General features: G+C 39.3%; 2 protein-coding genes across 3 annotated transcripts in view; one reads left to right on the top strand and one right to left on the bottom strand.

The window, feature by feature from the left end:
* The first annotated feature begins 10 nt into the window (after positions 1-10).
* On the top strand, positions 11-729 carry PIGY (phosphatidylinositol glycan anchor biosynthesis class Y). Its single transcript, XM_016203217.2, has one exon. The coding sequence runs from the start codon at positions 11-13 to the stop codon at positions 224-226; it is 216 nt and encodes a 71-aa protein (XP_016058703.1). The 3' UTR covers positions 227-729.
* Positions 730-4,601: 3,872 nt separating this feature from the next.
* HERC5 (HECT and RLD domain containing E3 ubiquitin protein ligase 5) overlaps positions 4,602-22,788 on the bottom strand; it is a 41,845-nt gene continuing 23,658 nt past the window's right edge. The window contains exons 14-23 of one of the 2 annotated variants that reach the window (XM_016203215.2): positions 21,890-22,003; positions 20,836-20,946; positions 19,114-19,284; positions 15,954-16,097; positions 12,028-12,194; positions 8,633-8,699; positions 7,427-7,497; positions 5,775-5,958; positions 5,585-5,687; positions 4,602-4,807 (exon numbers count right to left, since the gene is read on the bottom strand). In XM_016203215.2, the coding sequence (XP_016058701.2) occupies positions 4,602-4,807; positions 5,585-5,687; positions 5,775-5,958; positions 7,427-7,497; positions 8,633-8,699; positions 12,028-12,194; positions 15,954-16,097; positions 19,114-19,284; positions 20,836-20,946; positions 21,890-22,003 (1,338 nt within the window). The remainder of the gene's footprint in view (positions 4,808-5,584; positions 5,688-5,774; positions 5,959-7,426; positions 7,498-8,632; positions 8,700-12,027; positions 12,195-15,953; positions 16,098-19,113; positions 19,285-20,835; positions 20,947-21,889; positions 22,004-22,788) is intronic. The other variant, XM_087826606.1, reaches the window with a different exon arrangement.

The raw sequence follows: 22,788 nt of genomic DNA on the forward strand, positions 1-22,788 counted from the left end.
GGAGAGGAAAATGTTTCTGTCTCTTCCTACATTGACTGTCCTTATTCCATTGATTTCTTTAGCAGGACTGTTCTACTCAGCCTCTGTGGAAGAAAACTTCCCACAGGGCTGCACTAGCACAGCCAGCCTGTGCTTTTACAGTCTGCTCTTGCCCATTACCATACCAGTGTATGTATTCTTCCACCTTTGGACTTGGATGGGTATTAAACTCTTCAGGCATAATTAATGGAACCAGAGCCAAGATGGTGTGTACATTAATGATAAGTCTTGAGTGTCTATGAAAGCTCAACTGCATAAAAATACTGGAAACGCACTTAATTTTCAGGAAAGATGCTTTACCTTGCTCTGTCAGAGGCTTAGGACTGTAGGAGGCTTATGCTACAGAAGCTTCGTTCTTTTATTGTACTTTGGTCTTGCCCCCCCCCCCCCCGTTTTTTTTTTGAAGGTTCTAATTTGTAACTGCTGTATCAGAAGAAGCATTTCAACAGTGTCTTATTGGAAATTAACAACCCCAGCCATCATCTAATGACTTTCTTATCCCTTTCATCTAAAAATTAGTAATTTGAAATTTTGTTTGTTTTAGATTCAAAGTCTTTGTTAAAGTCACATGTTGTACAGATAACTGAAGTAATTCCAAAGGAGCTATGTTGGAGTAGTTGTAGAGAAATGTATTTGAACTAGTGTGATATAAAACTATAATAAAATGGAAATTTCGTGAACTTGAAAAAATTCTGTTTGTAAAATTACCTTCATTTCTTTGGCATTAAATGCTTACATTAGTAATAATAAAATAAGATGACACTTTCCTATAAAACATTTGTAGGGTTTTGTTTTGGTCATAAGAGCGTGGTTCTAAGGGAGGGAACATGTAAAAATATTCTAAATTTTAAAATGTAGTCTGTATTTAGAGAGGCAGTTAATACCCAGATAGATAGTTTCCCAGTAAAGTATTTACCTTTGAGGGTAGAGGTGGGGTGTTAGAAGTCTTGCAAATAGCTGATTGTGTCCTATTGAGCTGAGAACTATGTTTTGAGCCACATTTCAGTTTATTTTCTTGCTTTAGGAGACCAATTTAGTTGTTATATTCACCTCAATTCAGCAAGATTGATTGAGGTGAATATAATAACTATTTCAGAGGTATAGCAAATATTTTAGTAGTTACCCTAAAGAATTGAATATACTAAACTTAATTGATTTTTAATAGAATCTTAAAGTAGTTTAATAGAAGCTTTAGGTAGATTCTTCCTTACCAAAAGAAAATTAAAACATGAGGTTAGATGTATTTTATATTGAATTCATTGTATACACTGCAGTATAAATCACATATTAAAAATTTGTGACAATCCACAAATAACCTAGAAAACAAGAGGTTCCCATTATTTCCTGAAATTATTCTTTTTAATTTACTGTAAATCTCTCTGTGATCAGTGTAAATGAAACAATTTTGCTGATAAAACAAGCTCTGTATTCTAAAGTCCATTTCAGCTTTTGCAAGTTCAGCATTTTATCATTTCAGAGGAAACTGATAAGTATACCCATGGGGGAGTTCAGTATTAACTCCATCTTCTCACTAATAGAATTCATTTAGCAATCACTTATGTAGTACAAACTGTACACTAGGTAGTTTTAAGCATATTACACATACTCTTATAACCTAAGGGGTAGGGTAGGTAATACTAGCACCACTTTACAGATGAGGAAACTGAAGCACAAAGAGATTAAGTGATTTACCCAGGATAACAGCAATAATTGGACTGAAATTGAAACCATCTGGCAATATGGCTTCAGTGTAGCTTCTTAATCACTCAGTGTTTATTTTGAGCAAACTCATTCTTTATAAGAAAAACAATTAGGAAAAATTCTTGGATTCAAGTTCTTATTCAAGGCTGATGCCCTTTTTATTGTTTTCCTAAAGCATGATCCTGTTTTACCTCTATTGTAGCCCTTAACTTTGTACTGTAATTACCTTTTTCTGTCTCCTGCCTAGACAGTAAATTCTTTAACATTTTTAATCTAATACTTAGCACAGAGCAGGCAATAAGCCTGAAACTTCCTGAAAGGGTGAACACATGTCTCTGAGAAGCTTTATAATTTTAGGCAAGTTACTTAACATCTCTGAACTTCATTTTTAAGGCTGGAAATCCTTCAGCTTCTTTTAAACAATTGTGAGGAACAAATTAAATCACATGTGAAAGCACTTTGTAAAGAGCTAAGCAATACTGACTACTGGAATGGCAGCACAAGGAACTCTGCAGACCAGTTCCCCAGCGCAACAACCTAACTGGTGAAAATTACAAACAAAACCATGTAGTCTCTGGAAATTGTTCTAAGGGTATAGAGACAAATGAGGAAACATAAAAAAATCTAAAACGCAGTAAGTACATCAGAGTTTGTGGCATTGGAACCACCACTCACATCTTTCCATCTCTTCCTGGAGTGATTGACTAGCAAATCATCCTAGCTTCCAACCATGAGTGGGGACTCCACTTTACATAGCTCGTGCCACACATTAACCTCACCACCTCCATTTGTTACACTATAAACCCACTGTAAGAATTACTTTTTCACTGTGACTTCCCCATTCATCCTTCCCAATAATTAGCTAGCTTCAAAATGACAGGGGACCTCAAGATTATTTCTCTTAGTGTTCGTATCTGCCATCACTGACAGGGATCATCTTTAATCACCTCATAAATAATATCCTTTCTACCAGCTTTCTAAGTTATAATTTCCCACTCTGAAGGAGCAAAAAAGGACTTGTCATGACCTACTCTCCGTCTTCATTTTCTTCCAATCCTGCAAAGTGAGCTTGTAAAGAAGCCTCTCTGAACTTCAGACTGCACCTGTAAGATGAAAAGGATGGTAAATGCTATTGAATTGCTATCTTCTGAATGTGCCACTAGGTGGCACTTTGGGCTAACTGATGGAACCACTGACAGCTAAGCACTGAGGCCTCTCTACCTGCGAAATGCTGAACTAGGTAGCCATAGTCCACAATACCTTAATTCATTCTCATGGCATCTACTACATAGCCATGATAGCTGAAGTGAATCCCAAAGAACAACTAGGGATAACTGAGACAGAGGGAGAGGTGGAATTGAAGACAGGAGGTGAAAGAGATGAGGGTGGGATGAGAACAGGGTTCCAGACAGAAGAAAAAGCATGTGTGAAAACACAGGAGACTGGCCCATTCAGACAGTTACAAGTGACTAGAGTGGAGTAGGCTATTGTATGCAGGGCAATGGTGGGAGGCGTGGCTGGAGCTTACAGGAAGGATTTGGGAGCTGGTCTTTATTGCCTAACTTTTCAAATCACTTAATTTGTGCAGCTGATAAACACTATGGCTCTTCTTTCCAGGAAAAAAAAGAAAAACCATATTGAGAATTACAGGGGGTTTGTATGTTATGGACTCCTGTGGTGGCAAGTGTTCACATTTGCTTCCCAGTACAGTAGCTACCATTCATGTAGTTATTGAACACTTGAAATGTGGCTAGTGTGACTGAGGAACTGAATTTTAAATTTTCCTTAATTTTAATTAAATAGCCACATACTGAATAGCATAGCTCTAAACTGTTTTTCCCGCTACTGCCAACAAACCTTATCTATAGCAATGGTTCCCAATTGCACAGTGCACATATGGGAGATTTCCAGTCTCTCAGAACATTCTATTGGAGAGTGCTAGTCTAGATGCAAGACCAGTTGAGAGGTGATTGTTGCAGTGATGGGACAGGACATGATGAGAGCCAGGACATGACCTACAGCATTGACAGTGGGGTTAGAGAGAGCTTTAGAACAGAAATTGTCAGAACATGGCTGGTTATTGAATGTTAGGGGATGAAGGAGGAGGAAGGGAAGATGGCAGGATTTTGCCTGGAGATATTAGTGGTACCACCCCAAACTACAGAATACAGGAAAAACTATTTTCTCCTTAAACATGTTGAGATTAAGGAGCCAAGGGGCCTGCCTGCAGGTAGTGACACAGACTACATAGAATGGCTGTGGTGCTGGAATATATCAACAGTTCCTGTAGGTCAGAGAGACAGATCTGAGTAGCATCAGCATGCAAGTAGTAACTGAAGCCATGAAGTTGGTAAGTATGTGGAGAGTGAGAAAACAGGACTGCACCAGCATTTTAGGTCAGGGGAGTGTAAGAAAAAGATGCAAAGGGGATGAGAAAGAAGCCCCCAAAAAGAAAGCCACAGTCTAGGGAGTTCATGGCAGTTTTGAGGAGAAAGTTAATGGTTGACATAATTTAAGACAGAAATGGGCAAGTGTCCATTGAAATTTGCAACAGGGAAATCATCTGTGACTTATTCTAGCAGTTTGAGTAGGCGAAGCACCACTTCAGCCCTGGACAGACTGTCCAGTTGTTTATGATAGAAAATAAACTTCTGTCTTATTTAACACACTATGTTTTGGGGTTGCCTTGTTTTAACAGCCTAATCTATATTATAACTCATAGATCTTACATGCAAAAACAGCGATTCCAAAATAAATAGGTAAACATTGAATAGTCAGCAAGACTTTTATGTTAATAAATTTTTTAGTTCATTTTATTTTTAAAATTATTTCCAAAAAGGAATGAAGAGTATGAGGTAGGGTCAGCCAAATCCTCTGCTGCTGTTGATGGCCACTTGAAGCGCTTCTTCCACTCTTTCCATTGTAGAATATTTAGGGAGGTAGAGGATACGGAAACATGTAAGTGCTCTGATGGGATCTTTCTCATTCACATTTTCAGGACAGCGAAATGTTATTTTCGTGCTCATTAAACCTTTTACTTGAATTCTGTCGGTTCCTGAAAGAAACACTAAAAAGCAGAAAAAAATTGAGTGATCTACTTCACAAATCACCAACACGTATCGAGAGGAAATACTTTTATTCTAAACATTTATTGAGGGTCCACATGCAGAGTCCTACATTAGACTGCAGTGGGAACCATACAGAACTAAGTCTGACACACAGTCACCGCCCTCGAGCAGCTTACAGTCTGGTTCTGGTTAGGAGTACTAGATTATTGTGCAGAAAAAAACAAAAACAATAAATAAAAGGGTGTAAGGCAACCAAACAAGGTGCCATAGAAGCAAGTGCCGCTGAGTGTAAATGCTGTGGGGTTCAGAGCAGGGAGACAGAATCAGGCTGGGTGACTGGGGAGACTTCTGAGAGTTTGGAATTAAGCTGGATTAAGGAGAGAAAGGTTTAGAGAGGCGAAGGAGGTAGGTGAAGGTTCCAGGCGGGGCAAGGAGTTTGGGAGAAAGTCTGGAAGTGAAAGGGTGCAAAGAGCTACGGGACCTGGATAATTCAATGATGACACAACTACAGAAAGAAGGCTCAATATTTAGCTCGGATGAAGAAAGGAAAAATTTAAAAGCAATAGGCAGTGTTGAAATCACAGGAAAAAACACCTCTATTAATTAACATTTATTTTTTTGATGTGACAACCTGACACAGAGGACATTCAACCGGGCCAGGAGTGACTCTTACACTAAGTATCACTTGTTACAAATGGTGCCTAAGACAAACAAGATTCTCTTATTCCATAAAAAAAGACGTAAGATTATAGACCTACTCCTGATGTAATTCTTACCAAGGAATTTCTTCTTTTCCTCCAAAGTCAATTTGTGTAAAGCCTTCCAAAACATCACTATGGTGGGATGTGAACTGTCATATCCTTGTTCATAACATGCAGTCTATGAAAAATGCAAAGGAAAAAAAGTATTCAGGAAACAGAAAAGAAAAGAAATTTAAATTCAAACTACTTGGCCTTTATGATGTACCTTTTCTAATGTTTCCCAGTCATCATCTGTATTTCCAATAATCACATCTTTTAGTTCTTCAGGATAGAAAATTGCAATAATTCCCTTGTCACACACTTTATAAAATCCTCTTTGAAATTCTTCATAAACTGCCTTTACAGAGATGTTGAAGATGTAATCGACATACTTAGAAACATAGTCTGTCCTTAATGAAACAAAAAAATGATTTCAGCTTACTGCAATACCCTGAATAAAATGGGAGGGGGGAGAAGGAAGGGGCTAAAGATTAGAGCTGGAACACTTAACAACTGAGTGCTCATCACGTGCCACGGACTGCTATGGGCATTTTTCATATATTATCTAATTTAATCTTCATAATACTCTCTAAGGCAGATTTTTATGGCATTTTAGTGAAGAGGAAACAGACACAGTGAAGTCACATGATTGCTCAGGATCACAAAGTTAAGAGAACTGACACAGATTAGAATAGAAAAACTTTGGAAGAATTAAACCTTGATCTGCTAACAGCCATCTCTGAGAAATGGGCTTGCAAGATGGGGAAATTTCCTATTTTATTTTAAACTTTTCTGTATTGTCTGAATTTGTCATAGGGAGTAATTAACATTATTTGTGGTTAACACAAATAAAGAAGGGATTTATACTTCTAGCTATGACAGAGTACCTTGTAGCAAATGCTCCCAATAAGAAGAACTAGAAAAAGGCAATATACAAACACATGCAGCTCCAGGCTTCCGAATCTGAGACAAGACTTGACACTCTGGACTAAGAGAAGGGAAGCTCAGAAGAGCCCAGCATTTTATCTGCAGTTTTCCCCTTTGGGCACATTTGCCAATTCTTTCAGGGATAGGGGCTGTGCAAAAAGTGGTTAAGAGACAAGAGAACCTTACTATATCCATCAATAATAAAATGGATAAATGGGGGTATATTCATAAAATATACCATAAAGCTGGAAATGTTCTATTTCTTGATCTGTGCTCTTATCATTTGTGCACTTCTCTGTACGTTACACTTCAATACAATGCTCTTTAAAATAAAGATTAAAAATTAAAGAAAAATATTTGGTTTAGGCCAGAATGCTCACTAGGTAACTCTTAGCCACTCAGACCAACTGTCAAGGGGACATTCTATAATCCCACACTCTATTCCTTTAAATTCCATAAGTTGCTGGGAAGTGAAGATACCAGAGTAACATCTAATATTAACAAATACTCTGTGCCTGCTATGGACCAGACACTAATGCAGACTAGCCGAGGTACTGGATGTATAGTGAGTGAGAAAGACGGAGTCCCTGCCATCATGAAGCTCATCAGAGTAGGGGAAACACTGATCAGGAAAGACGCAAATAGATCCTAAAGGCAGGTAAAGTGTGACATGGAAAGAAAAAGTAAAGCATGGTAAGGGGACAGAGAGGAAGGTTGGTGGCATCATTCTAGATAGGAGGATAAGGGAAGGCCTCTTTGAGAAAGTCATTTTCTTCCCTGGAATAGAAACTCCAGGAGACATACACACAACACACAGCAACTATCTACCTTATCAAAAAATTGGCAATGAAAAATTATAGTAACTAAATTATAGTAACTACAAGAAATTTTTAGAGCCTAGTGAAATATAGTGTATAAACAAAACAAATATTTCACTTTTTTTGTACCTACTTGTTAGTCTGGTTGACAATTATGTCACTTCCATTCGGAATTAAGTCTACATCAGTTTTGTCCCAATTCACCTGTAATCACAAATAAACTCAGCATCTCCAAAATACCTTGAACAGTCTATCATCAACAAATACACTTTGAACCATACCACTTTTCCTCAAGAATAGGTAGACATGTACATTTTTGTCACAAAAACTTGTAAGGAATGTACAAATAAAAATTACCACCTTATCATGCAGAATAAGAAATAAATTTAGCCCTAGCCGGTGTGGTTCAGTGGTTAGTGTCGGCCTGTGGACTGAAGGGTAGTGGGTTTGATTCTAGTCAAGGGCATGTACCTCAGTTGCAGGCTCGATCCCTGGCCCTGGTCGGGGAGCATGAGGAAGGCAACCAATCAATGTGTCTCTCTCACACTGATGTTTCTCTCTCTCCCTCTCCCTTACCATCCCTCTAAAAAAATCAATGGAAAAAATATTCTCAGGCGAGGATTAATAAAAAAATTAAAAAATAATAAAAAACTTAAAAAACCCTTGAATTATCTATTTTAACTAATCATACTGAAAATATTAATTGGAAAATGGCCATGTTTCAGTATTCACTTTGTATAGTGTAGACTTAGTGTGGTGGATTTGCAAAATTGGCCATAAATCCCTGCCTCCTGGTATTCCTGCCTCTTTGCACTGTGATTCCTCTCAAGGGGGTGGAGTCTGTTTCTTTAGCCCTTAAGTCTGGATGTGACCTTGTGAAGTACTCTGGCCAATGGTATCTGACAGAAGCGAAAGCACGGAAAGCTTGTGTGTTGGGGCTGGCCTTCTCTGTACTCTGAGACCATCCTATGAAGAAGCCTCAGCTAGCCTGCTGGATGATAAGAGACAGGCTGTCCCAGCTGACACCCCAAACACCAACCAGCCTGCCAACGACCAGGCATTTAGGTAAGGCCGCTGTAGACCAACCAGCTCAGCCAAGCTGGCCTCGTCCAGAAACCACAAAATTGTGTTTGTTGTTTTCAGCTGCTAAGTTTAGGTGTTGTCTGTTACACAGTAAAATCTAACTGATACACCCAGCTCATGAAAAATGAGGGGAAAACCCTTTTGCACTAACTTAATTCAGTTTGTTTTTTTTTTAAAGAGTGACATGTTTAGGTAAGTACGAAAAGGGTTAATAAGCTTAAATCTGATCTGTAATCTGTTTTTTACTGTTACTTACATTAAAATGGATATAAAATACTTCTTCAAAGTCAGCACTTTCATCATCCAGAAGTATCTGCAAATTCCTAAAGAACAAATAATTTTATTTAAAAAAAAAAATCATCACCAGATACATCTTGTAAATGACTATTCTGAAGGTGGGAAGTCAGGTATCGTTCACAGCACCTGTTTCTCCGAGTGTTGACAGTCTAAATAGGGCCAAACCTCAACATCTCTAAGTGTGAGGTTAGAAGTTTATCTGCAATTCTCTAGGCTCCCCGCCTGATTCCCACTCTCCTTCTACCACCCTAACTTTCTTTACCTAGTGATTGCAGGTTTCTGTTTAGAAAAGGATTGATAACATTATTTACTGACACTGAAACTCATTCTAATTGTTGTTACTTTTATTTCAGCTTTGGGACTCTACTTACAGAACAAATAATAGATCTCCTTTTAAATATCTGGTATCACTTAGGAAATCTGTGGAGTGGAAAGAAAGGTCACAGGACCTTCTCTGTGTCTGCTGTCCCAATATCATCAAGCTTCAGACAGACCTGAAATTTGACTACCTTAATTGTTTCCAGGCATCTTTGAGAACAGAGGTTAAATCAGAATGGGAGCAGCCAGTTATTTTGCATTTCTATCTTCTGTCATCCTATGGTACTTTATAAATACATTAAAAATAATGTCTCATATATTATTTACTCCTTACTTCTTTATTCATTTAACAAACATTTATTAAGCACTTAATATGGCAGGCATAGAGGATGTGAAGTTGAGACTAACTCCTTTCTTGCCAATAAACCGAGACCAGTAGGTGAGATATGCTGATGAAAGCCTCACCTACGGTAAGTACTGTGAGAAGCGAGCAGCCAGAAACTATGTAAACGGTACAAGGGTGACTTGGAAGAGCTTGGTTAACTTTCCAAAGGGAAACATGTCCCTGGAGAAAGTCTCCTTTGGGAGATGGTGGAAACAGTTGACATTTTTCCCTACTGGATTTTTTATTATGGTATTGTGATATAAAACAGACCATCTTTTCTTCGTGTTTTTTTGAGGGGGGAGGGAGAATAATGGGAACTTAGCTGACAAAACAGGATTCATCACAATATCTGGCTCATTACCTTCTCATTACATGTCCGTGTATGGCTTATTTATGGGTGGGGTTTATGAAGAATACCTGTGAACCTGCCTCCCAAAACAAGAACTAAAACACTGCTAATACCTTATACCTACCTATGAGATACCTTCTCTATCCCATTTTTCTACCACCTCCAGTATGTGTTACAAATATCTACCAGTTTGAAGAGTGTCTTTTCTCTTTCATTAACGTATCTCTTGATGAACAGAGAACTTCTTTAATATTACTGCAGTTACATTTACCAATCTTTCCTTCACTGTTGGTACTTTTTATGCCTTACTTAAGACATAAGAAGAAATCCCAAAGATGAGAAAGATCTTTGTCCATATTTTCATCATTTTACATTTAAGTCCTTCATCCATGAGGAGTTGACACAATGTATGTCAACATGTATGTCAATATGTATGACATAAGGTATCTGCTCTCATTTCCCCCCAGATGCATTCGTTGAATGGTACTCCTATTCCCACTGATCGAATATGCTACCTCTGACAAAGTTCCACGTGTGCATGGGCCAGTTTCTGGGTTCTCCTGTTCCAGTGGAAAACCTGCACCAATACCATACTGTCCTAATTAATGCGGCTTTCTAATTACTCTTGGTATCTGGTAGGCCAAGTTCCCCATCCTTATTCACCTTCTGAATTATTCCTGGCCCTTTTTCATCCATATAAATTTTAAAATCAGCTTGTCAAGTTTTATAGGAAGCCTGAAGGAATTAAAATTGGAGTTTTACTGAATGTAGAGATCATTGCTTCTCGAAGTGTTGGCCTGACCCACAACTTCTGGGAATCCCTAAGGACTTTACAGGGGGTCCATGAGGTCCAAACTATGTTCACAATAAAACTAAGATGTTAATTGTCTCTTTCACACTCTGTCATGAGTATAGAACAGTTTCCCAGAGGCTCTATTATACCTAATATTTGTGTATTCCTGAATTTAAAACATTTACCACTTTTAATTTTAATATTGCAAATATTGGCCAATGTAGCCCCAATATAAATAAAAGCTCTTTGGGTCCTCAATAATTTTTGAGTCTTAAGAGCTAAAAGTTTGAGAAACACTAATACAGATTTAATGATCTCTACATTTACTAGACTGTAAATTGCCCATGACTGTATTAAGTTATTAAGCTTCTTAAGTCTTCTTAGGCAATAAGCATTGTTTAGGTAATTTTCAATGTTTTCAGTAAAAAATAAAAACAAATTTATCTTTCCTCCTTTCTAAATCTTTCACTTTCAGTATTTTTCTCCTCCTCTTATTAGTATAATTAATAGTTAGACTCTGGAGCCAGACTGTTTGTGTTCAAATAATGGTTATGTCACTTCAGGACCTGGGGCAGGTTACCTAACCTATCTGTGCCTTAGTTTCTTCATCTGTAAAATGGGGATAATATTAATAGAATCATACTACTGTTCTCATTAAAAAAAAAGAAATCCCCACAGTCCATTGCATAAATATACAAAAAATATAGAATTCCCTTCTTGAAGAACATTTAGGTAATCCATATATTATGAACTACATAATACAGTGTACTTTGGTATACAGAAATCCTTGCATGGTTGTGTATTTCTGGGTGAAATGTCCAGAGGCAGAATTGCTGGGTCAAAGCAGCAAACACATTTTTGATTCTGATAAGCGATGCCACACTGTTCTCTGAATAAGGAGTCAGCAATTTGACCCTTGCTAACACCTTATAGCATCACTATTTCCAACCACTGTTACTTTGAAGTGCATATTAGCCTCTCATTTTAATCTGCATTCCATGATCACTACTGAGATTGATCAAGTTTTTTATTTATGTATTATTTCTATTACTTCTTTTGTGGGTTGTCTTCTTGTATACTTTTGTCAATTTTTCTTATGAATGTGTAGGAACACTCTATACAGCAGGGATAGTAACCCTTACTATTATATGTTGCCAATATTTTTTGCAAGGTGGTGGGTTGTCTTTTAACTTAAATGTAAGTTTTCATTTTAAAGGCGGTAATATGAAACATTTAAAATAAACATCACTGTAACCTATGCTCTGTCCATGACTGTCTATGCAAATGAAGTTCAAAGATTAATGAAAGCACTGAAGGCTAATATAAAAAAAATAAACTTCTTAATTTTAGAAAGTTAAATTATTAATCCAACAATTCTTACCAAAGTTAAAATGGTTTAAAGTACCCAGAATGTACTGTTGGATGTGAAAATATTACTGGTAGAGTATGTTTAAATATTTATCTAAATATATGTTAGGTAGGGCTTGAAAAGGAATTATGTTTACTTACTTTCCCAAAACAGGGCTGAGTTCTTTCAAGTCTTCCAATGATGGTGTTTGGTCCAAAAGTTTCTTAAACAGAGCCAGTGGGAAAGGGATATTTGCAACATTGCCGTTGAAAAGAGTAAGTCCACACAGAATCCCAAAGAAGAAATATCTCTTCTCTTCAAATTTAGGCTGAATAGAGAAAAAAACATCGTAACATATTATGAATTCTTGTCAATACAATGGCATATTTATATTAGGTAAAACTTTTTTCCCCTTTCACAAAATCAAATCAAAACCAAAAAGCTTGATTGTGATAAGCATATTCAGGGTTTATATTCAATCATTAAGTCAATTTAAATCCCTGTAATAGTTTTGGTCACTACAAGCATTAACAGCATGGGGGTTGAGGGGATAGCAGAGATGTTGTTTAGGGGGGAAAAGACTGCACCAAGTAATAAATAAGTCCTAGTAAATGCACAGTAGTGAATATATACAATATTGGGTTATAATAATCAAATGTGCTGAGACTAGATCTTAATTATTCCAACCACTAAAAAGAAATAATGCTTATGTGATGCAACAGAGGTGCTAATTATCGCCTCAATGGCAACCACATTATAATATATAAATATAAAATCAACACGTGCACCTTAAATTTACAGAATGTTATATGTCATTTATTTCCATAAAAAATACATACATAAAAGCATGAAAAGGAATAGATGCACATTGGGCTCAGTAACGCTTATAAACTAAAGTTTTCACAATTTCCTTTCCTTTTGTCTTCAAGTTCATCAGGAAAAATAGATCTGTGACAAAGAATGAGTGCCTGAGAAAGAGGGTTTCATTTTATCCATACATTCCATAAATGGTCAAAAACATATATTGCTTAATTTCTCCTGTGTGGATGTGAGAATACAGGGAAAGTGGACCCCGCTTTAGAAAAATAATCACCTTTTAATTAATTAATTAATTTTTATCCTCATCTGAGGATTCGTTTTTATTGATTTTAGAGAGAGAGGAAGGGAGAGAGAGAGATCTTGGTTGCCTCCCATATGCACCCTGACCGGAGATTGAACCTGCAACCTAGGTATGTGCCCTGAAAGGGGATTTGAACCTGCCACCTTTTAGCATACAGGATGAAACTCCAACCAACTGAACCACCTGGCCATGGCGATAATCACCTTTTTCCAATTAAAATTTATCTCCACAATTTTTAAAAAAAATTTATCTTCATTGTTGAAACTATTACAGGTGTTCCATTTTCCCCCCCAATGGACCCCCTCCACCTTGCTCCCACCCCCTCCCCAGGCCTTCACCCCATTATTGTCTGTGTCCATGGGTTATGCATATATGCATATAACTTCTTTGGTTAATCTCTTCCCACCCTCCACCCCCCTTCCCTCTTTCCTCTGAAATATGATCGTCTGTTACATGTGTCAATGTCTCTGGATCTATTTAGTTCCTAATTTTCTTTTGTTCATTAGCTTCTTCTTAGAGAAGACCCTTCAACTTCCTGTAATGCTGATCTGGTGGTGGTGAACTCCTTTACCTTGTGCTTATCTGTGAACCTCTTTATCTGACCTTCAGTTCTAAATGATAGCTTTGCTGGGTAGAGCAACCTTGTAGTTCCTTGTTTTTCATCACTTTGAATATTTCTTGCCATTCCCTCTGGCCTGCAAGGTTTCTGTTGAGAAATCAGCTGACAGTCATATGGGTGCTCCCTTGTAGGTAACCAACTGCTTTTCTCTTGCTGCTTTTAAGATTCTCTCTTCGTCTTTAACCTTTGGCATTTTAATTATGATGTGTCTTGCTGTGGGCCTCTTTGGGTTCCTCTTCTTTGGGACCCTCTGTGCTTCTTGGACTAGTAAGTCTATTTCTTTCTCCAGGTAGAGTAAGTTTTCTGTAATTATTTTTTCAAATAGGTTTTCAATTCCTTGGTCTCTTTCTTCCCCTTCTGGCACCCCAATAATACAAATGTTGGGCCTCTTGAAGTTGTCCCAGAGACTCCTTCTACTATCTTCATATTTATGGATTCTTTTTGCTCTTCTGGTTGGGTGTTTTTTGTTTCTTCATGTTCCAAATTGCTGCTTTGATTCTCAGTGTCCTCTACTATTGATTCCCTGTAAATTATTCTTCATTTCAGTTCATGTAGCCTTCATTTCAAACTGGTACTTTATTGTCATTGATGGTCTCACTTGTTTTCGTAATACACTTACTAATATGGTTGAGCATCCTTATAAACAAAATTCTGAACTCTGTATCTGTTAGCTTGCTTGGTTCTATTTCATTTAGTTCCTCTTCTAGAGATTTCTTCTGTTCTTTCCTTTGTAACATGTTTCTTTGCCTCCACATTTTGGCTGCTTCCAGGTGTTTGTTTCTATGTATTAGGTAGAGCTGCTATGTCTCCTGGAATTTGTAGAGTGGCTTTGTGTAGTAGGTGTCCGGTAGGGTCCAGTGGCTCAGCCTCCCGTCACCTGAGCTGGGCCTTCTAGGTGCTCCCCTGTGTGGGCTGTGTGCACTGTCCTGTTGTAGTTGAGCCTTGGTTGCTGTTGGCGTCCTGGGAGGAATTGACCCCCAGGCCAATCAGCTGTGAGGACCAGCTGCAACCTCAGCCAAAGAGCTGCTGTGCTGGAGACACCCCTATGGAGCAGGATTTACTTCAGTGGAGGTTTGGTGTTCACCAAGTACGCCCCTTGAGTGTGTCACTCGTGGATGTGGTAGGGTTGTAACCCAGCGTGGTCGAGTCTGACCACCAGGTGCACTGTCTCTGGGGCCTCCAGTGAAATGCAAAGTCAGCCTGTGCCAGTGCCTTGCCCAGGGCCCCCCAGCATGAGCTACACAGCAAACCGTAGTTGGCTGCTACTTGTGCTGGGCTTGGAGGTGTCCAGGAGAGGCCAAGCTATGAGCCAATGCAGGCTGTCACTAGTGCCAGGCCTGGGGCCACTTATCAAGCCATATGGGGCCCGCTGCTGCTTGAGAGATTTTAGGAAAGTCCTAAGCATGAGGCTCGAGAGGCCAGTTGCACAGAAAAGCCCCTGGAAATGGCCTGGATGAGCTGCAGGTGGGGAGGGGCGGGGCCTCCGGGAATCACGGGGCGGGGCCAAAGGTGGGAGTCAGGTGCTGCCGATTCAAATATGGCGCCTGCCTGCCGGCTGTGCGGGGAGGACTCGCCACAGGAGCCATGGCCTCTGCCAGCCCCTCTGCCTGGGAGGAAGCTGCCCCTCCAGCTCTTGCCCCATTTCAGGCAGGTTAGTTCCCCCCGAGTGTCCCGGGTCCTTTCCTGCTGCTCCCGGCGCTGGGCTCAGAGGGAGCGTCCGAGTGAGTCCGCGCCGGGCCCTTTAGAGGAGCTGCTGGGGCTCCCGCAGCCTCCGCGACCCTCAGGGACAGTCCCCGCTGGCTTCACAGCCCGGAGTTGTGGGGACTTCTCTTCCCCGCCCTGGAGCCCTGGGCTGGGGGCCTGCTGTGGGGCTGGGACCCCTCGCTCCTCCGGGAAACCCCCACCGCCGAGATTCCTTCCTGGGTTTAATCCTCGGCACCGGGTGTGGGCCCGCGGCCCCATCTCCGGGATTCAGCCCTGATCCGCCCGCGTCTCCGCCCCTCCTACCAGTCTGGGTGCTTCCTCAGCTCCCTGGTTGTAGGGCTCTGTTCAGCCGGATCTCAGGAGGCTCTGAGTGATGGTGGTTCTGTATTTTAGTTGTAATTTTGATGTGGTTGCGCAAAGTGGCAGGTATAGCTGCTACCTACGCCGCCAGCTTGTTTCCTCCAGCTTGTCCAATACTTACTCACTACTTAGTCCATCCTTAACCTCATGGGGCTGATCTGTCTCCACAATTATACCATTAATTCTTCTCCTAATGTAAAACAGACTAGACAACCTAATTTTTTATGGTTATGTGACATACCGTTTCTATCAGGAAATACCATAAGCAAAAAAAGAAGACTTACTCTAACAGGAAACCACATGTAGGTAGCCTCTTTAGGATACATGAACATCCCATATTCTGGCTGAGTCATCTCTTCAAACAGACAGTGGAAAAACTCTGCCCTGACTCCTCCAAAGTCATGTTCAATTTCTCCACTAAACGAAACCTGAGGAAACAGAGCAAATAATGGATCACTTTCAGGGCTGTGTATTGCTAATAGTAAGAGCTAACATTATTGTACGCCCAAGTATTTGGCAGGCATTATGGTAAGCATCATACTCATATTATCTTATTTAAAATCCTATTAATTCTATGAGGCTTCAAGAATTTAAATTAATTTACCAAGGTTATAAAACAGGTAAATGATGCAGCCTAGGTTTAATGCTATGTCTTTGAAACCTCAGTCTAGTCTTTAACAATAAATTTACCTCAACTGACAACATGGTTACAGTTATAAGGTATGCTAAGTATAATAAAAATAAACATAAAGAAATAAAAAATACTAGGATTTTCAAAAAACTGGAAAGCCAGAGCACACACAAAGTTTTTATTAGCTTGGCTGTTTACTCCTTAAGGAGGAGGTACCAATCCCTCCCCAAGATGATTCTATCATAGCCCATCTTTGCTCCTTCAATTACTCGCTCCATTCCTGCCTTTCCTTCTTGGAATCCTTCACTTCAGTTTACAAATGTGTTAAGCTCTCCCTTATCCTTAAAGAAAAAAACACACTCATCAAGACCATGTTTCCAAAACAGATAATATTGGCTCCTCCTACTCTAGGTTGCCAAATTTCAGAGAACACTGTCACCAACTTCCAAACCCATTTCTCTACTTAAATGCTTTTCTCCAACAGGATCAATCACCTGGGACCCCCAATCCCAGGGACTTGTTCTGATGTATCACCTTGACTTTGCTAACTCACTTTACATTTCTGAGCTCCTCCTCTTTCTTCCCGCTCTTTCCTCCCTTGCTTTCTCTTATGCAGCAGTGTAGGTTTTATTTCTCTCTTCTTTTTCCTGCTGCTTTAATACCACAAATTTCTTTCTCTCTGCTCTTTCCCCATATCCTAACTTTTCTCTTTAAAACTTCATTTATTACTTGCAGGTATGTAACCTTCATATCTATCCATATTCTCTCCTGATTAACACACACTCATTTCCAAAAGGACTGCTCAACATTTCCATCTGGATGTTCCACCAACACTCCCCAAAAGCTCCTTTTACTCATTTATTTGGATGAATGCCTTTACCATTTTACAGAAATGCAAGTTTCAAAGATCAGTATTTAAAATATTTACAAGACCAGGTGTTATACCTGCCCCTCCCTATCTGCAAGTTCCTTAATCTCACAAAGCCTCTGTTTTCCCACAGATTATTACAAAGATTAAATAACACATGTAAAATGTCCCACACAGTCTGGAAAATGGTAACTGCTCATCGAATGTTACCTAGAATTTAAAAATGGATGAGTGAAATATAAAAGCGGAACTAAAATAGCTGAGTAGACTGGCTGGCTGACAGGTTGGAATCACTGTGAGTTTCTTAGATTTTTAAAAATTATTTGTGTGGCCCGGCCAGGCATGGCTCAGCAGTTGAGCATCGACCTAGGATCCAGGCGATCGGGGTTCGATTCCTGGTCAGGGCACATGCCTGTGTTGCAGGCTGCAGCCGATCAATGACTCTCTCATCATTGATGTTTTTATCTCTCTCTCTCCTTCTCCTTTCCTCTCTCTGAAATCAATAAAGATATATTTAAAAAAAAAAAAATTATTTGTGTGTGCCTGGCCGGTGTGGCTCAGTGGATGAGTGTCAACCCATGAACCAAGAGATCACCAGTTAGATTCCCGGTCAGGGCACATGCCAGGGTTGCAGGCTTGATCCGCAGCAGGGGGTGTGCAGGAGGCAGCCGATCAATGTTTATGTTTCTCTCTCATTGATGTTTCTATCTATCCCTCTCCCTTCCTCTCTCTCTAAATCAATAAAAACATGTTTTAAAAAATTGTGTGTAAAAATATATGGAAATGCCAACTCTTAACTGCAAAACCCATTGCAACATACTTTTAAAATAGTATTTTGAGCTTTAATCAAGTCAATCTTTCTTTAATCTGAGTAAACTAGAGACTCCCATCAAAAACACTATCCCAGCTGGGCGTGGCTCAGCGGTTGAGCATCGACCTAAGATCCAGGAGATCCCCATTCGATTCCTGGTCAGGGCACATGCCCGTGTTGCGGGCTCGATCCCCAGTAGGGGGCGTGCAGGAGGCAGCTGATCAACAACTCTTTCATCATTGATGTTTCTATCTCTCTCTCTCCCTCCCTCTCCCTTCCTCGCTCCGAAATCAATAAATATTAAAAACAAAAACAAAAACAAACCTCTAAAAAATATTACCAGACAAATCTTTGTTTTAAGTGGAAAATCTAGGACCTTGTGGTTGGGCCCAAATCCTGGCTCTGATATGTATCAGTTGTGTTACCCTTGAATAAGTTACCTGATAGTCCTGTACCTCAGTTTCCCCATCTGCAAAATGAATGAATAACAGAACCTTCCACATAGTGTTGTTGAAAGGGTTACACAAGTAAGTGTAAATCATTTACAACAGTTCCTGGCACAAGGAAAATATTCACTAGATCTACTAGTCATTATTATTATTATTATTTTGTGTCAAATACACACTAGTAAGACAAATTATACGGTTACTAAACCAAAGGTCATTTATAAATGTTCAGAACATGGTAATATCTACAATTATACCCTCAAAAACGACACAGTCAATAAACAGAAAGTTCCCTCTTCCACAGAGGACTCTGGGTCCTGCATGAGAGCAGAAACAAACCCTCAATTCTCCTGTGTCAACACCATCTCACTGGAACCCTTCAAAGGTGGGGACTAGTCAGGCTAGGTCAGGCCTCAGGAGAGACTGGACCTCTTAGGGTTAGAACTGGACTTTCTACCTGACCAGATTGGGGGAGGACAACCATTCCTACTGCTCCTTAGCCCAAGTGTACTGATGAAGTGACTGCACCTATCACCTGAAATTCACAGGTAACTGGGGAATTAGAGGAACTCTAAAGCAGACCCCCTCAGTGGCAAAGGGAGATAATGTCCCCTCTGTAAAGACTAGTTGTTACACTATTTTATATTTTTCTTCTCTCAGCACCAAATTATTGAGAATTATACTTTACCGATAACTCCACCCTCAGATCTTCATTCTCAAATTGATTTAAATGCTTCAAAACATCCTCAATCAAGTGGCTCCTTCTGACCGTTAGATTAAAGGTGGACATCAACACTAAACTGGACTCTCGGTCTTCTATAGTTCCAGTGAACTGCAAAAAAGCTCTGAGTCTTCTCCACTAGGAAAACAGAAATGTGTCACTTCATTTTACCATGTGCTCCAAGTAGAAATTTATAAAGTAGGATAAACTGGTTCAGTTTATTATAAATACACATCACAAACATTTATAAAAAGAGCCTTATATACACTACTGGAGGTAAGTTATGCCTTCAGTATTCACCCTCAGAGAGCAGAAGCAACATGGAACCTAAGAAACGGGAGCCAGCCTGGATGAGCAGGAAAATGACCAACAGCAGGCTCCACTGGACTGCTTCAATAAATACAATTATTAATACTTCAGTTACCAAAGCTAATTATAATCACAGGCTAAGAGAATGATTTAAACACTGAAGCAGTGCGCTGAAACATAATATTCTCATTTGAAAAACAAGTTCAGAAGTTTAGAAAAAAGCAGTCTGCAGGAAAAGTTCAGGTATGAGAGACCTCTCTAAAGATATCCTATTCTAGGAAGAGGACCCAGACGAGATTTTAAGTGATAGATAATCTAAGAAATTAAGGGGAGGGGGGGAGACACACACACACACACACACACACACACACACACACACACACACACAGATACAGAAAGAGATTGTCTACCTGAAACCAAAGAGCAATTTGGGATCATTAAAGTCTGTGGCTCTTAGCAAACAAAGAGAGAAATCAGTTCTATAAAATTATTATTGAAAGCTTGTTTTCAGGAGAAAACAAGAGATGAAGCAAAATAAAATTCTTTTATCTTTTAAATTTTAATTTTTCTTTGTTAAATATTTTATTAATGGTCATACTAGAACTCATAAATCAACTTCCTATTTCATTATGGTAACTGCATTTGTGAAAGTATCTACTTGTATGACATATTTGAGTATTACTCATACATATATAGATGCATAGATGACAGTAAAAAATGATGATAAGACCTAACACCCTGGGCACTCACTTTGTGTGGGGCACTGTTCTAAAAGCTATACCTACAGTAACAAATTTAATCCTTACAAAAAGGTAATGAAGTACATTTCCCAAGGCATTTTGAACTGTCCAATTTTAACTTCAAAAGCACTTTGCTGGATATGTTGACAAACAGAACCAATTCAGCTGATGACAGCTGACTGAAAAGGGATACTTCTTACAAACCTTTATTATGGCACCACCACAGGCATTTATTTAGGTCTGAATTTTAAGAATCCTCGGTCACCTCTATCCCCACTGCTATGTTTTCTTCACTAGATTGGACCTCCTTAGATATAGTGCTAATTCCAGTCAAATCCAAGTCTGCTATGCCTCTTCGAGAGCCATTCAGAAGACTACAGTCACCAACCTCAAGGTCAAAGCTCTACAACTAGCCCAGCTGTCCAAGCTCCATCCTTTACTTCTAAAGCCTCAATATGTCTCAAGGCCAAGCCAACCCAAATTATGGCACTTTCTTGCCTTCTTCATTAGAGTGTAAGTGAATGCCACGACCATTAGTTTCACAGTGGGTGGCTCCCTTATCACCCTCCAAATACTGTACACTTAAGAAGGCATTTACCACTTAATTTGTTAATAAAGACAAAGAAATGGACACACATACCTGTATTTTTAAAAGAGAGTCTGCATGTAGTAGTTTAATTTTTGATAGAATATTAAAGGCAAATGGAAAACGACTAAATATGACAGGACACTGGATGTCTACTGCAGTGGCCTAAAAATGGAAATGAGAATAATTCTGATAAATGAAAGGACAGAGATATCTCACATCTTACCTCATAGACTTAAACTCCTGATGGTTTAAGGTCTCAGTACTTATGGCCAAGACGATTCAAATTGCTAGTCAGTAGTACTTAGGTACATAAACTTCTAAGAAAATGTTTTACATGTACCAATGTAAGGTATTTAGACCTAGTATTTTCAGTGCTCATTGAATTTACCAATTAAATGTAAACTCTGGGCACTTTCCCAACGAGTATGTTCTGCTGCAACCCACACTTCTGAAATGTAAATGAGTTCAGATGTATTTGGTAAATAGAGGAATGAAATAACACAGATAGCTGGTTAGCTCATATATTTCTGCCAGGCAAGGGTTGGTGAGCTAGAAGTAGAATTATAACCTTCAGAGAAAAGAAAAAAGCCCTCAAGTCAGCTATTGAACTGGCAGCGAAAGCCCTTTAACTGTCTTTTAAGAAAATAGAAAAGGAGTTCTTACCCAAAGGGTACCTCCCCCAAAGTTGCAGCCCTGCTCTGCTGGCTCCTGGTGAGTCACCCTGCCCCCTATGCCCAGCTTAAGCAGAGTTTCACTTCCATCTGCATTATCTCAGTACCACCAGTCCTCTAATTAGAGTGTGGATAGAGTTCTACCCTTCGGCTTTTGTGCATTTTTCATGTTTGCATGGCACTCTCCAGAAGATGCTTGTCTGGTAAAGCCAAGCTATCTGCCAAGGTAGCAACAACTTTTCTGTTAGTGCTCTGGCTACAAAACTGCATAGGTTTTGAGGGATCGGTCTTGTTTTTCCCATAAGCCCTGCTATTTCTATTGGACAATTTTGCAGAGTGCAAGGATTTTGGAAATTCATGTAGAAAGTTATAGCACAAATGCCTATATTAACTCATTGATGATCAAATTCCCCTTTTAAACATGCCATACTTACTACGTTCATTTCCCAAGAGGACTGTCCATATGCATCTCCAAAAAAATGAAGGCAGTGTGTAAATTCGTTTACTTGGAAAATATTTTCAGGCAGTTGACATTTAGTCTGGTTTACCTTAAATAAAATACAACCTATGAGAAAGTATCATATGTAAAGACAATTTTGCTTAATGGCTATTAGATTCTCAGGATAAATGCAAATTAAACAGCCTTAATGACCAGAATAAAGTTCTACACAATTTCTCTACTGCCCAAACCCCACATTTTCAGGAACATAAAGAATGCCTAACATTTAGTAGTAGAAATTGATAATTAGGATGATAAACTTCTAGTTATTTTCAATTCACAAAAAAGTTTTTAAAGTACTTTTTAGTCCAAAGAAAAATACAGTGCAATATAAATCCAAAGTACTCCGGGGCCCAATATTGCATGTCATGTACTTCAGAGCTTAGCAATATACCATTTATAGGTGTTCCCTCTAACGAGGCACATATAGAACATTTCCTCCTAAATTGTGGGAGAATTTTCAGCCTTCCATCCTGAGATGACCAGGGTTATTATGAAATACATATGAACACCATGGCACAGTGCTAATCATCAGTCAGTGAAGGCACAGATAATGACACTAGGTGCTTTGGACCTCAGTGACCATCAGTATTTGACCTGAATGGGCATAGTTCTGGCCTCAATAACTAGTTCTGAAAAGGTCCTCTAAAAGCCCTCTTTGGCTATGCAAGCTAAGACCATTCTTCTGGAATATTCTTACAGACTCTGGCCCACACCCCAAATGATCCAGCCTCCCAGTACCACCACCCATAGCATGGTGAAGCTGTTTCACCCCTGTAACTATGGTCCTCTGGACCCTGCTGATCTCAGCCTTGCACTGTCAATAGCCTCATG

This window comes from Miniopterus natalensis, chromosome 1, assembly GCF_054644295.1.
Source record: "Miniopterus natalensis isolate mMinNat1 chromosome 1, mMinNat1.hap1, whole genome shotgun sequence".
Lineage (NCBI taxonomy): Eukaryota > Metazoa > Chordata > Mammalia > Chiroptera > Miniopteridae > Miniopterus > Miniopterus natalensis.

Excerpts from the sequence above, each read along its gene's own strand:
- PIGY (XM_016203217.2), top strand. The coding sequence starts at position 11 with ATGTTTCTGTCTCTTCCTACATTGACTGTCCTTATTCCATTGATTTCT.